The sequence below is a fragment of the Salvelinus fontinalis genome, chromosome 3 (assembly GCF_029448725.1).
Source record: "Salvelinus fontinalis isolate EN_2023a chromosome 3, ASM2944872v1, whole genome shotgun sequence".
NCBI lineage: Eukaryota > Metazoa > Chordata > Actinopteri > Salmoniformes > Salmonidae > Salvelinus > Salvelinus fontinalis.
In genome coordinates this window covers 78,741,117-78,755,595 of record NC_074667.1, presented here as the reverse complement: position 1 = coordinate 78,755,595, position 14,479 = coordinate 78,741,117, and the positions used below count along the sequence as shown (strand labels likewise).

The following is a 14,479-nucleotide window of genomic DNA, read 5'->3' as shown; positions in this document are numbered from 1 at the left end:
AGGTGTACAGAGGCCCATTACCAGCAACCATCACTCCTGTGTTCCAATGGAACGTTTTATTAGCTAATCCAAGTTTATCATTTTAAACGGCTAATTGATCATTAGAAAACCCTTCTGCAATTATGTTAGCACAGCTGAAAACTGTTGTCCTGATTAAAGAAGCAATAAAACTGGCCTTCTTTAGACTAGTTGAGTCTCTTGAGCATCAGCATTTGTGGATTTGATTACAGGCACAAAATGGCCAGAAACAAAGCACTTTCTTCTGAAACTCGTCAGTCTATTCTTGTTCTGAGAAATGAAGGCTATTTCATGCGAGAAATTGCCAAGAAACTGAAGATCTCGTACAGCGCTGTGTACTACTCCCTTCACAGAACAGTGCAAACTGGCTCTAACCAGAATAGAAAGAGGAGTGGGAGGCCCCGGTGCACAACTGAACAAGAGGACAAGTACATTAGAGTGTCTAGTTTGAGAAACAGACGCCTCACAAGTCCTCAACTGGCAGCTCCATTAAATAGTACCCGCAAAACACCAGTCTCATCGTCAACAGTGAGGAGGCGACTCCGGGATGCTGGCCTTCTAGGCAGAGTTCCTCTGTCCAGTGTCTGTGTTATTTTGCCCATCTAAATATTTTATTTTTATTGGCCAGTCTGAGATATTGCTTCTTTTTTTCCTCTGCCTAGAAGGCCAGCATCCCAGAGTCGCTTCTTCACTGTTGACATTGAGACTGGTGTTTGCCATACTAGGCAGTGATGTAATTGCCATACTAGGCAGTGATGCAACCAGTCAGGATGCTCTCGATGTTGCAGCTGAGGAACCTTTTAAGGATCTGAGGACCCATGCCAAATCTTTTCAGTCTCCTGAGGGGGAATAGGTTTTGTCGTGCCCTCTTCACGACTGTCTTGGTGTGCTTGGACCATGTTAGTTTGTTGGTGGTATGGACACCAAGGAACTTGAAGCTCTCAACCTGCTCCAGTACAGCCCCAGTCGATGAGAATTGGGGCGTGCTCGGCCCTCCTTTTCCTGTAGTCCACAATCATCTCCTTGACCTCATGGGCTCTTTAAACCACGAGTACATAATCAGGTCAGTCGCATGTTGTTTAAAATGAGAAAATCTGCTTCCAAAAGCACCTCCTTTCGTCTTTGACTGGTGAGCTATGACCATCAGCTGGTCTAAGCTCAATAATATATATAATAATTCTCACACTTATTCAGCGAGTGGACCATCTCTGTTATATCTGTGTTCATCACCTACGGGGTTTGATTCTTTTGTTGTTGTATTTTAGATTAATTTGCGCATGCAATAACCCAAACATCATGAGGTTCTCAGAACTTATGAAAGAGAGTGGTTACTAAAACAGGAACGTGATTGATCTCTAGTGCTCCGTGCCTCTAGGTGATGAAACAACTTTCCTCGTTTTACTTTGTTCTTTCAGCTGGATTCCACAGTCCCAAAAAATAATACAAAACGACCACCATGACTTAATTTCTTGAATCAAGAATATAGAAACGTCACATCAAATCAGAGTTAAAAGATGAGCATTTGACATGTATAGCCTGGTCCCCCAGATCCCTTTGTGCTCTCGTCAACTCCATTGCGGTTAATGTGTTTGGCGTGACAACGAGTAGGTACGATAGCAGAAACTGACTGGCACTCAGGCTACAATACACCGTGAGAATGATTCATTGAACATACATGACTCAAAAAGGTTTTTCAAGAAGCAAGAGACTTAACATTGCTTTTATTAAAACAGAGTACAGACACCACCTGCTTAAGCCAGACGGACATCACTGGTGAACGCATCATTCAGTCCGGTTTAACCAGACTAGGTCGTTTTAGTCATTCCAGGAGACATGGCAGTTACCAGACAAGTCTCTCCTCATAAACAGGCTACCAATAAATCCTATTTCTCCATGGTACTATTTCACAAACAGGCCTCTTTTGTTCCAAGGCCTCGCTAGCTAATCCACATTTCAAAGTCCTATTCATCCTCATGGGAATAGGAAAATGGAATAACTTCAGAGAATGACTGACTGGTACGCCAGAGAGAGAATAAACCAATCTGAACTATTGATCTTTGCTGAAGAAGAGTTGTTAAAACATTGCCCATACAATGGATTAGATACATATGCTTTGTGTCTTGTTCTCCCACACAGATTAACACAAAACGAAACAATGTTTGGACAAACAGCTAAATCATTATTATTAGGAGTGTTGCTAAATTCACATGGAACCCATCTGAAGGTGTTACCCATTTATACCTGGTCTGTGGACAATTAGTTCACGATATTTCCACGACAGTTTAATATATTTTGGTACAGACCTTTAACAATGAAAGGGTTGTGGACAAAACAACATTGCAGATGGGCCCATAAGCGCACTGTTAAATAAGGTTTATTTGTCCACAGACATACTGTTCCTAGTGTAACACAATGTCCACAGACATACTGTTCCTACTGTAACACAATGTCCACAGACATACTGTTCCTACTGTAACACAATGTGTCACTCATGAACACTGGGCAAGCCTTAAGTCATTACTGAAGCCTTGAAGCAACTTTTCAGATGGTTCATCAGCTTTTAGTTTTTTTTCACCAGGATCCTGGTGTCCGTGGTAAGTCCACCACTCGTTCACAGTGAAAGGGTTCAGCTACTGAAGCTAGCAGCAGGCTATCAGTTCCAGGTTAGGGTTCAGCTACTGAAGCTAGCAGCAGGCTATCAGTTCCAGGTTAGAGTTCAGCTACTGAAGCTAGCAGCAGGCTATCAGTTCCAGGTTAGGGTTCAGCTACTGAAGCTAGCAGCAGGCTATCAGTTCCAGGTTAGGGTTTAGCTACTGAAGCTAGCAGCAGGCTATCAGTTCCAGGTTAGTGTTTAGCTACTGAAGCTAGCAGCAGGCTATCAGTTCCAGGTTATGGTTCAGCTACTGAAGCTAGCAGCAGGCTATCAGTTCCAGGTTAGCGTTCAGCTACTGAAGCTAGCAGCAGGCTATCAGTTCCAGGTTAGCGTTCAGCTACTGAAGCTAGCAGCAGGCTATCAGTTCCAGGTTAGCGTTCAGCTACTGAAGCTAGCAGCAGGCTATCAGTTCCAGGTTAGCGTTCAGCTACTGAAGCTAGCAGCAGGCTATCAGTTCCAGGTTATGGTTCAGCTACTGAAGCTAGCAGCAGGCTATCAGTTCCAGGTTAGGGTTCAGCTACTGAAGCTAGCAGCAGGCTATCAGTTCCAGGTTATGGTTCAGCTACTGAAGCTAGCAGCAGGCTATCAGTTCCAGGTTAGGGTTCAGCTACTGAAGCTAGCAGCAGGCTATCAGTTCCAGGTTATGGTTCAGCTACTGAAGCTAGCAGCAGGCTATCAGTTCCAGGTTAGGGTTCAGCTACTGAAGCTAGCAGCAGGCTATCAGTTCCAGGTTAGGGTTCAGCTACTGAAGCTAGCAGCAGGCTATCAGTTCCAGGTTAGGGTTTAGCTACTGAAGCTAGCAGCATGCTATCAGTTCCAGGTTAGCGTTCAGCTACTGAAGCTAGCAGCAGGCTATCAGTTCCAGGTTATGGTTTAGCTACTGAAGCTAGCAGCATGCTATCAGTTCCAGGTTAGCGTTCAGCTACTGAAGCTAGCAGCATGCTATCAGTTCCAGGTTAGCGTTCAGCTACTGAAGCTAGCAGCAGGCTATCAGTTCCAGGTTAGGGTTCAGCTACTGAAGCTAGCAGCAGGCTATCAGTTCCAGGTTAGGGTTCAGCTACTGAAGCTAGCAGCAGGCTATCAGTTCCAGGTTATGGTTTAGCTACTGAAGCTAGCAGCAGGCTATCAGTTCCAGGTTAGCGTTCAGCTACTGAAGCTAGCAGCAGACTATCAGTTCCAGGTTAGCGTTCAGCTACTGAAGCTAGCAGCAGGCTATCAGTTCCAGGTTAGGGTTCAGCTACTGAAGCTAGCAGCAGGCTATCAGTTCCAGGTTAGGGTTCAGCTACTGAAGCTAGCAGCAGGCTATCAGTTCCAGGTTATGGTTCAGCTACTGAAGCTAGCAGCAGGCTATCAGTTCCAGGTTAGGGTTCAGCTACTGAAGCTAGCAGCAGGCTATCAGTTCCAGGTTAGGGTTCAGCTACTGAAGCTAGCAGCAGGCTATCAGTTCCAGGTTAGGGTTTAGCTACTGAAGCTAGCAGCATGCTATCAGTTCCAGGTTAGCGTTCAGCTACTGAAGCTAGCAGCAGGCTATCAGTTCCAGGTTATGGTTTAGCTACTGAAGCTAGCAGCATGCTATCAGTTCCAGGTTAGCGTTCAGCTACTGAAGCTAGCAGCATGCTATCAGTTCCAGGTTAGCGTTCAGCTACTGAAGCTAGCAGCAGGCTATCAGTTCCAGGTTAGGGTTCAGCTACTGAAGCTAGCAGCAGGCTATCAGTTCCAGGTTAGGGTTCAGCTACTGAAGCTAGCAGCAGGCTATCAGTTCCAGGTTATGGTTTAGCTACTGAAGCTAGCAGCAGGCTATCAGTTCCAGGTTAGGGTTCAGCTACTGAAGCTAGCAGCAGGCTATCAGTTCCAGGTTAGCGTTCAGCTACTGAAGCTAGCAGCAGACTATCAGTTCCAGGTTAGCGTTCAGCTACTGAAGCTAGCAGCAGACTATCAGTTCCAGGTTAGCGTTCAGCTACTGAAGCTAGCAGCAGGCTATCAGTTCCAGGTTAGGGTTCAGCTACTGAAGCTAGCAGCAGGCTATCAGTTCCAGGTTAGGGTTCAGCTACTGAAGCTAGCAGCAGACTATCAGTTCCAGGTTAGCGTTCAGCTACTGAAGCTAGCAGCAGGCTATCAGTTCCAGGTTAGGGTTCAGCTACTGAAGCTAGCAGCAGGCTATCAGTTCCAGGTTATGGTTCAGCTACTGAAGCTAGCAGCAGACTATCAGTTCCAGGTTAGCGTTCAGCTACTGAAGCTAGCAGCAGGCTATCAGTTCCAGGTTATGGTTCAGCTACTGAAGCTAGCAGCAGACTATCAGTTCCAGGTTAGCGTTCAGCTACTGAAGCTAGCAGCAGGCTATCAGTTCCAGGTTATGGTTTAGCGTATCTATGAAGAGGCTGATGTGAGCTGACCCTTGTGTACGTACTCCAGAGCTGTAGCGATGGTTCTCATGTCCATCTCAATACTGCGAGCCCAGTTCTCCACATCACCTATTTCCTGTTCAAAAACCAAAACATAAAAAAGGTAAAAGGGCTGCCTTATTTAAGGGGTCAATACTAAGGATACAAATGGGAAGAGGTACAACTAAAAATGTCACAAGTTCATGAATAAGTAGCCTACATGTTAAAGACAACACAAGTGTTGCAGCTATTGCCTACCACAAGGAAATTGTAAACTTTACATCAAGGGGGGGCTTTAACAACTTTATGACAAGGGGGAGGGGCTGATCAACTTTACGACAAGGGGGGGCTGATCAACTTTACCACAAGGGGGGGGACATGATCAACTTTACCACAAGGGGGGGGGACATGATCAACTTTACCACAAGGGGGTACATGATCAACTTTACCACAAGGGGGTACATGATCAACTTTACCACAAGGGGGGGACATGATCAACTTTACCACAAGGGGGGACATGATCAACTTTACCACAAGGGGGGTACATGATCAACTTTACCACAAGGGGGGTACATGATCAACTTTACCACAAGGGGGGTACATGATCAACTTTACCACAAGGGGGGTACATGATCAACTTTACCACAAGGGGGGACATGATCAACTTTACCACAAGGGGGGACATGATCAACTTTACCACAAGGGGGGGGGACATGATCAACTTTACCACAAGGGGGGGGACATGATCAACTTTACCACAAGGGGGGGACATGATCAACTTTACCACAAGGGGGGGGGACATGATCAACTTTACCACAAGGGGGGGGACATGATCAACTTTACCACAAGGGGGGGGACATGATCAACTTTACCACAAGGGGGGGACATGATCAACTTTACCACAAGGGGGGGGGGACATGATCAACTTTACCACAAGGGGGTACATGATCAACTTTACCACAAGGGGGGGACATGATCAACTTTACCACAAGGGGGGACATGATCAACTTTACCACAAGGGGGGACATGATCAACTTTACCACAAGGGGGGGGACATGATCAACTTTACCACAAGGGGGGTACATGATCAACTTTACCACAAGGGGGGACATGATCAACTTTACCACAAGGGGGGACATGATCAACTTTACCACAAGGGGGGGACATGATCAACTTTACCACAAGGGGGGGCATGATCAACTTTACGACAAAGGGGGGGGGCTGATCAACTTTACGACAAGGGGACATGATCAACTTTACCACAAGGGGGGGACATGATCAACTTTACCACAAGGGGGGGACATGATCAACTTTACCACAAGGGGGGTACATGATCAACTTTACCACAAGGGGGGTACATGATCAACTTTACCACAAGGGGGGTACATGATCAACTTTACCACAAGGGGGGGACATGATCAACTTTACCACAAGGGGGGGACATGATCAACTTTACCACAAGGGGGGGGACATGATCAACTTTACCACAAGGGGGGGCATGATCAACTTTACGACAAAGGGGGGCTGATCAACTTTACGACAAGGGGGACATGATCAACTTTACGACAAGGGGGGACATGATCAACTTTACGACAAGGGGGGACATGATCAACTTTACGACAAGGGGGGACATGATCAACTTTACGACAAAGGGGGGCTGATCAACTTTACCACAAGGGGGGGGGGGGACATGATCAACTTTACCACAAGGGGGACATGATCAACTTTATGACAAGGGGGACATGATCAACTTTACCACAAGGGGGGGGACATGATCAACTTTACCACAAGGGGGGGACATGATCAACTTTACCACAAGGGGGGGCATGATCAACTTTACGACAAAGGGGGGGGGCTGATCAACTTTACGACAAGGGGACATGATCAACTTTACCACAAGGGGGGGACATGATCAACTTTACCACAAGGGGGGGACATGATCAACTTTACCACAAGGGGGGTACATGATCAACTTTACCACAAGGGGGGTACATGATCAACTTTACCACAAGGGGGGTACATGATCAACTTTACCACAAGGGGGGGACATGATCAACTTTACCACAAGGGGGGGACATGATCAACTTTACCACAAGGGGGGGGACATGATCAACTTTACCACAAGGGGGGGCATGATCAACTTTACGACAAAGGGGGGCTGATCAACTTTACGACAAGGGGGACATGATCAACTTTACGACAAGGGGGGACATGATCAACTTTACGACAAGGGGGGACATGATCAACTTTACGACAAGGGGGGACATGATCAACTTTACGACAAAGGGGGGCTGATCAACTTTACCACAAGGGGGGGGGGGGACATGATCAACTTTACCACAAGGGGGACATGATCAACTTTATGACAAGGGGGACATGATCAACTTTACCACAAGGGGGACATTATCAACTTTACCACAAGGGGGACATGATCAACTTTACGACAAGGGGGACATGATCAACTTTACGACAAGGGGGACATGATCAACTTTACGACAAGGGGGACATGATCAACTTTACGACAAGGGGGACATGATCAACTTTACGACAAGGGGGACATGATCAACTTTACGACAAGGGGGGGACATGATCAACTTTACCACAAGGGGGGTACATGATCAACTTTACCACAAGGGGGGTACATGATCAACTTTACCACAAGGGGGGTACATGATCAACTTTACCACAAGGGGGTACATGATCAACTTTACCACAAGGGGGGAATTGATCAACTTTACCACAAGGGGGTATTATCAACTTTACCACAAGGGGGTATTATCAACTTTACCACAAGGGGGTATTATCAACTTTACCACAAGGGGGTATTATCAACTTTACCACAAGGGGGTATTATCAACTTTACCACAAGGGGGGGAATTATCAACTTTTACGACAAGGGGGGGAGGGAGGGCATGTTCAACTTTACGGCAAGGGGGGGACAAGATCAACTTTACGACAAGGGGGGGCATGATCAACTTTACGACAAGGGGGGGGCAAGATCAACTTTACGACAAGGGGGGGGGGCAAGATCAACTTTACCACAAGGGGGGGGGGGGGGGCAAGATCAACTTTACCACAAGGGGGGGGGGGGCAAGATCAACTGATCAACTTTACTTAACATTTAGTAGGCCTCAAGCTTTGATGAGCTTGAGGCCTACTAAATGTTAAGTATCACATGTGTTTACCTAAAATGCTCTTGAACCTATTTAACATGCTTGCCTGGCTGGGAATGTGGCAGGGTTAACCTTACATTAAAACCGTGTTGAAAAGTAAACTAACATCTAGGCCTCTGGCGATGAAACGATACTAATTTGTTCTGATCCCAAAGGAAACTTATATTGTACTCCTCTTCAGGTTTGAAACACTCATTAAGGGGGGGCGGGGAGGGGGGGGGGGGGGGCTGCTATTTTGGGGCCTGCTATCATTCAACAAACATAAAAGGACTTAGGGGGAAATAGCTACTAATCTAAGACCATACTGTACAGTGTTTGTATACCTTCAGGGCTTGGTTAAAGCCTTCCACCATACTGATCCACTGAGCAGTCTGCTTGGAGAACTGGCTGGCCTGCACCTGTAACGTCTTGACCTCATGGTCCAGCTTCCTCTGGTTCACGTACGCCTGGGCCACACTGGAATTAAACACAGCAACTGGAAGATGAGTATAACAACATTTTGAGAGACACGACCATCAGAAGATTTGACGTAAGGATGTAGGCCAAAGCAACGTCTAACAAATCAATAGAAGGTTGAACTGATGACATCTTATGTGCAAAGACATTCTATTGGATACTGAAGAGAAATTAGACAGGAAGTAGTGATTATGAAAGTGTAAAATAAAAATAAAATTGTCCTTATAAAATCCATAATCTCAACCCCCCAAAAAAGTAGGTTTCTACACTTGACTTTATACTCTTTGTTAACTGCAATTGAATGTAGTGACGCAACAACGGTAGTGAAGTCCAACTGTTTTCATAAGGTGCTTTTCTTTGGTGTCGCCACTAGATCAAACTTCCTGCCATCCAGGAACTCTATACCAGGCGGTGTCAGAGGAAGGCCCCAATAATTATCAAAGAGTCCAGCCACCCAAGTCAGACTGTCCTCTCTGCTAGCGCACGGCAAGTGGTACCGGAGCACCGAGACTAGGTCCAAACGGCTCCTTAAACAGCTTCTACCCCCAAGCCATAAGACGGCTGAACAACTAATCAAATGACCACCCGGACTATTTACATTTACTTTTTTGTTGTTGCTGCTACTCGCTGTTCATATCTATGCATAGTCACTTTACCCCTACCTACATGTACAAATTACCTATACCCCCTGTATACAGCCTCATTATTGTTATACTTTAAAAAAATATGTATTTAGTCAATATTTTCTTAAAACTCCATTGTTGGTTAGGGGCTTGTAAGTAAGCATTTCACAGTAAGGTCCTACACCTGTTGTATTCAGGCGCATGTGACAAATACAATTTGATTTTAATTCACTTTTGTACTATTGAAATATTACCAGTGTGTATGTACACTGTGCTGTGGAGTCACATGTTATCATTGGTTTACACAGTGATTGAAGGCCAATAAGCACACTGACAGGGAAAGGTTTCCTGGGCACAGATGATGCCTAGTCCTGAACTAACAACTCAATTGAGAATATCCATTGAACATTTTAGTTTTTTTTAGTTTAGGATAATAAAAAAATACCTATGGGGCAATTTCAGTTATAAAATCAAAGAATGCCTAGTATGAAGATAGACAGAAACTGCTTCTCCAATAGAAATCCCATACCACACCTGTAGGTGTTGTCATGGAGACGGTAGCTACCTAAGATCAAGTGCATTTGACAAAATGATATAAGCCAAGTTCAAATACAAGATGGTAGCTAAACATTTTCAACGCAGGTTTTATAACAGGCCTAATGTGTCACGTGTAACAAATTTGATCTAAATTTGGCCCGAGTTGAACAGATTTACATTTTTTTACATTTTAGTCATTTAGCAGACGCTCTTATCCAGAGCGACTTACAGTAGAGTGCATACATTTTATTACATTTACATACTGAGACAAGGATATCGCTACCGGCCAAACCCTCCCTAACCCGGACGACGCTATGCCAATTGTGCGTCGCCCCACGGACCTCCCGGTTGCGGCCGGCTGCGACAGAGCCTGGGCGTGAACCCAGAGACTCTGGTGGCGCAGCTAGCACTGCGATGCATCACCCGGGAGATGAATGATCTGAACCAAAATGACAAGAAGGGTACATAAAAACAGGGGTAGGTCCCTATAAAATAAAAACTGTGTCTCGGACGGAATCGAGACATTAAAAACGGAATTCAACTATATATTGAACTTGTTTGGAAATTAACAAAAATCTATTGAACAGAATTCATTAGAAAATGCATTAAAATTTGCCAAAGTGAATCGTAAGACAAACAAAATGCATCAGTGATTTGCATTTTCATGCAACTTTCTGAAACAGCACAGGAATGCGTGTCTGAGTGGGTGTGTACGTCTACACTTTGTGTAGCCGTTAGCTATGAAGCTAATGATAACATTATTCTGGTAGAGGCCTTACCAAAAACCTTCTCAATTAAACACGTTAACTACAAAGTAGCCTATATACCTACCTGGCAGAATAATATCGTGATTATTTGCATCAATCCAGTGGCTATTTGTTTGGCAAACTCTGCAATCACATGAGGACTACAGTAACACCGCTGAACCAAACAACTGTCTCTTCCTGGTGCACACTTCCATTAAAGGGTAACTACACCAAAATCAAAAATAATAATAATCCCAGACCTAAAAATGTGTCTTCTGATGCAGTTTAAACATTATTGTGGTCTTACAACAGCATCCATTTTTGTTTTATATATATATTTTTTTAAGTGATTGAGAGGGAAAACTTAAATCTTGAAAAACTAAATAGAGAAAAACGAATTTGGGAAAAACAAAACATATTCAGGGAAAAATTAAATACATATTTTATAGGTCCCTACTGGGTAAACACCACAAGCTAGCTACTAGCCATATATTCACATACCCAACATTAAGGTGGTCCACCAAGGCTTCTGTTAGACAGGTGGCAGCTGCAATTGCCTCTCGTCTGCGTCTCTCTGAGCAGGGCAAAAGAAAACAGGAGTGTATTCATTACATCTTGCAACGGAAACCGTTTAACAACCAAATAGAAGCAAATCGAGCACAACGGAACAAAACAAGGAGGGTCCTTCCTGAATTTGTTCAATAGAAACTTGTTTTCGATGCAAAACGTTAATAGCTTTGGAGTAAACTGTTTCTGTTGCACAATATGCGTAATGAATGCACCTACAGAAAACGTTTACCGTTTAATAACCAAACGGGAGCAAACGGCGCAAAACTAGAGTTTCTAGCTATTGGACAAATGTAGGTAGCCGCCACCCCTAGAATCGGCGGAATGAATACACCCCACCTATCATGTCTTGGGTGGAATAGTATAACGTAGCTAGGTTAGCCATCAAGTCAAGAACGTTACCGTCTTTTAGTTAGCTAAATTGGCTGTATTCGCCCAAACTTGAGTAACCATTGGAGTACATGTACTGTATATAACCACATATAGATATGCGGTATAAAGTCGATTCCGGGGGCTAGTCAGCTAACTGCCTGGTCCAGGGCGTCAGTGTGAGTACCAATAACGTTAACGATACTAGCAGAGGCAACTCGTTGTTGTCGCACGATGGGACCAGAGCTAACTAGCTATAAATCCAGTTGTCACGAAATTGACAATTTGCTCAACTCGTGCATTTCAAACAGTTGTTTGTTCTAAGTTAAACTAACTAAGAACCGTGTTGTTGCAGCTAACTTGCTAACTATATTTCCTAGCTAATGTTTTTAGCATAGCTAGCTGCAGCAACACACGACACGTTCTTTACCCTGGCCTCACCTTGGTGTTCTTTTCTCTTGTTCTGCTTTGCATGGTGCTCCTTCAATAAACGAGAAAGCATTTTTTTTTTTAACTTTATTGTTCACTACCTTAATTTAATTTTGTAATGTATTTTAATTCATCTTAGCAGGGACATGAGAGCTGGCAGAATTTACAGCTGTTGTCACCAGACCACGTAATGATGATCAATGGCGTTTCTCGTAGGCAAATATGTAGGATCAGTATTCTATTCCAATGTAGAAACGTTGAATTAGCCCAAAATAACGCGATATTGACTTCAGATTCGTTTTTATTTCTTCTTTGGAGTTTAACGGCGGTTGGCATCCAATATGATGCATTACTGCCACCAACTGGACGCATTTAAATACAATACATACAATACATTTATTGTACTTTGTCATTACAAAAAATGGGGAAAGAGAAAACCACCACCACTCAACACACCCTGTAACTCTTCCAAAGTCAAATCTCATATACCCAAATACTTCTCTGCAGCTGCCACCACAACATCTATTTGCTGTCATTTACATTCCATTTATGTGGTACAGTTGATAACCATTGCTATGAACGCTAAAAAGCCAACCTTACTGAAGCAAACATCACTCTTTGGTCTCTCTCTGTGCTGGCACAGATGTTCTACTCTCGGGATCCTTCACATTTGACCCATCCTCCTCTACTTTCTTCACTGCTTCAGCATACGATACCTTCTGCACTACTCTGACCACTTCAACCTGCCTCTATCTCACCAGACCCTTCCGATCCCCAGCAACATGGCACCCCTACAGTTTACACACATACACACACTTTTATCCGCCGAAACTACACAATCCTTTATCACATATCCTCCTGCACTCTTCCCACATCTTGGAATCTCCTTCCTACAAACTACTCCAACGTGGCACCTGAAACACTGCAGTGGATTCGGCACAAAAGCTCTAACAGGATAACTAATATATGACACAAAACTCAAAAGGACTGACAGTGACTGTTTCACCACGCTCACCACCGGGACTGACAGTGACTCCTCTGTTTCACCACCAGGTCTGAACGGTGGTCATCACAAACACCAGGAATTCTCACCTTCACACTTAACGCTACCCCCAGAAATCACTACTTTCAAAGGAGCCCTGTTCCCAAGAGCAAGCAAGAAACAGATCTAGACCCAAGTTGCGTGACACAGAGCGTCCGCTATCCTCTGGTCAAAACAAACACAAACAAATATCACAAGTCTACTACGGGTTACCACTGATTCAACTGCACCCAACTCCTTTCTCACCCACCATGAAGCCACAAATGAATCCGATCAAAAACCAAGAGTCCACTTTCTCCAAAAAAAGTTCACTCTGTATCAGATTCTTCTTTATCATGTCAATTGATCAGGTGCTGAGCTCTTCAACACCTTCCACCTCACTTAACTCACCCTCATTCACTTCCATTTTACCTCCAGAACTCAGTCTGGCTCACTCTGTTTGCACTTGACACCACTCTTCTTCGACACCCCATCGCCATTTTTATTGCCATCTTCCTCCAAATCAAATACAACCTCTGCTTTCCTCATTCTTTTCTTCCTCTCTTCCCTGTGCCATTATACTATCTGTGCCATTAGGGTCTGTGACAGCATGGGCAGCGTCATTGAGGCTACAACCCATAGGAATCCCCACCTAGTTGCCTCCTTTGACTACTTTAAAATGGCGGAAGTGTAACAGGGTTACATTGGTGATTCCCCTTGCCACTTTATTGTTAAGCCAATGGGTTTTTTGTTTTATTTTTCTCTTGCCTTCACCTACTCAACATGGCATCTTATTGGCTGGTTTGCGTAGCTTGCTTACGAGGGAGGATGTTTCATTAGAATCGTCCCAGTGAACTAGCACCAAACCAGTGGTAAGTTGTTGGTTGCAAAGCAGTGTACGTCAAAAGTAATTTTTATACGCCCAAGTGATGATTTAAATGTACAATTTATTTAAATTTGTTTGTAAATGTTATTAGACCACCACACATAAGATGTAGTGTTTTTTGGTGAATATTTGTTGTGCATTTTGTTGTAGAGGATTCCAGCTAATACTAGCTAGCAACTTACTGTGTCTGGTGGGGGGGGTTTGTATATTTTGTACAGTGCGTGAGTGCAGAGTTGGATGGTGAGCCGTGAGTGCAGAGTTGGATGGTGAGCCGTGCAATTTTGTGCTGTTTCTATCAGAATAAATCTCCATGACTGGTGCTACAAGTTGGAGTTTGTGTCGATGATTGATTGTACACAACGCAAGAAGAGTACTGTTACAGAAGCATGGTGGAAGGCCTCAATGGCCCTGCCTCTGCCCATGCGAAAACATCACATGCTTTGTAAACAACAGGTGTGGACTAACAGTGAAATGCTTACTTACGGCCCTTCCCAACAAAGCAGAGAGAAAGAAAATAGAAAAGTAAAACATGTAATAATGAAAGTAATAATAGATACACATTCAGTAACTATAACTTGGCTCTATACACGGGGTACCAGTATTGAGTCGATGTGCAGGGG

At 44.3% G+C, this 14,479-nt stretch overlaps 1 protein-coding gene across 1 annotated transcript; it reads right to left on the bottom strand.

Annotated features, from left to right (window-relative positions):
* Positions 1-1,707: 1,707 nt before the first annotated feature.
* On the bottom strand, positions 1,708-12,301 carry LOC129851523 (biogenesis of lysosome-related organelles complex 1 subunit 1-like). Its single transcript, XM_055918149.1, has 4 exons — positions 11,965-12,301; positions 11,089-11,161; positions 8,549-8,681; positions 1,708-5,149 (listed from the first exon to the last, which is right to left on the bottom strand). The coding sequence occupies exons 1-4, from the start codon at positions 12,023-12,025 to the stop codon at positions 5,039-5,041; spliced, it is 378 nt and encodes a 125-aa protein (XP_055774124.1). The 5' UTR covers positions 12,026-12,301; the 3' UTR covers positions 1,708-5,038.
* Positions 12,302-14,479: the final 2,178 nt, after the last annotated feature.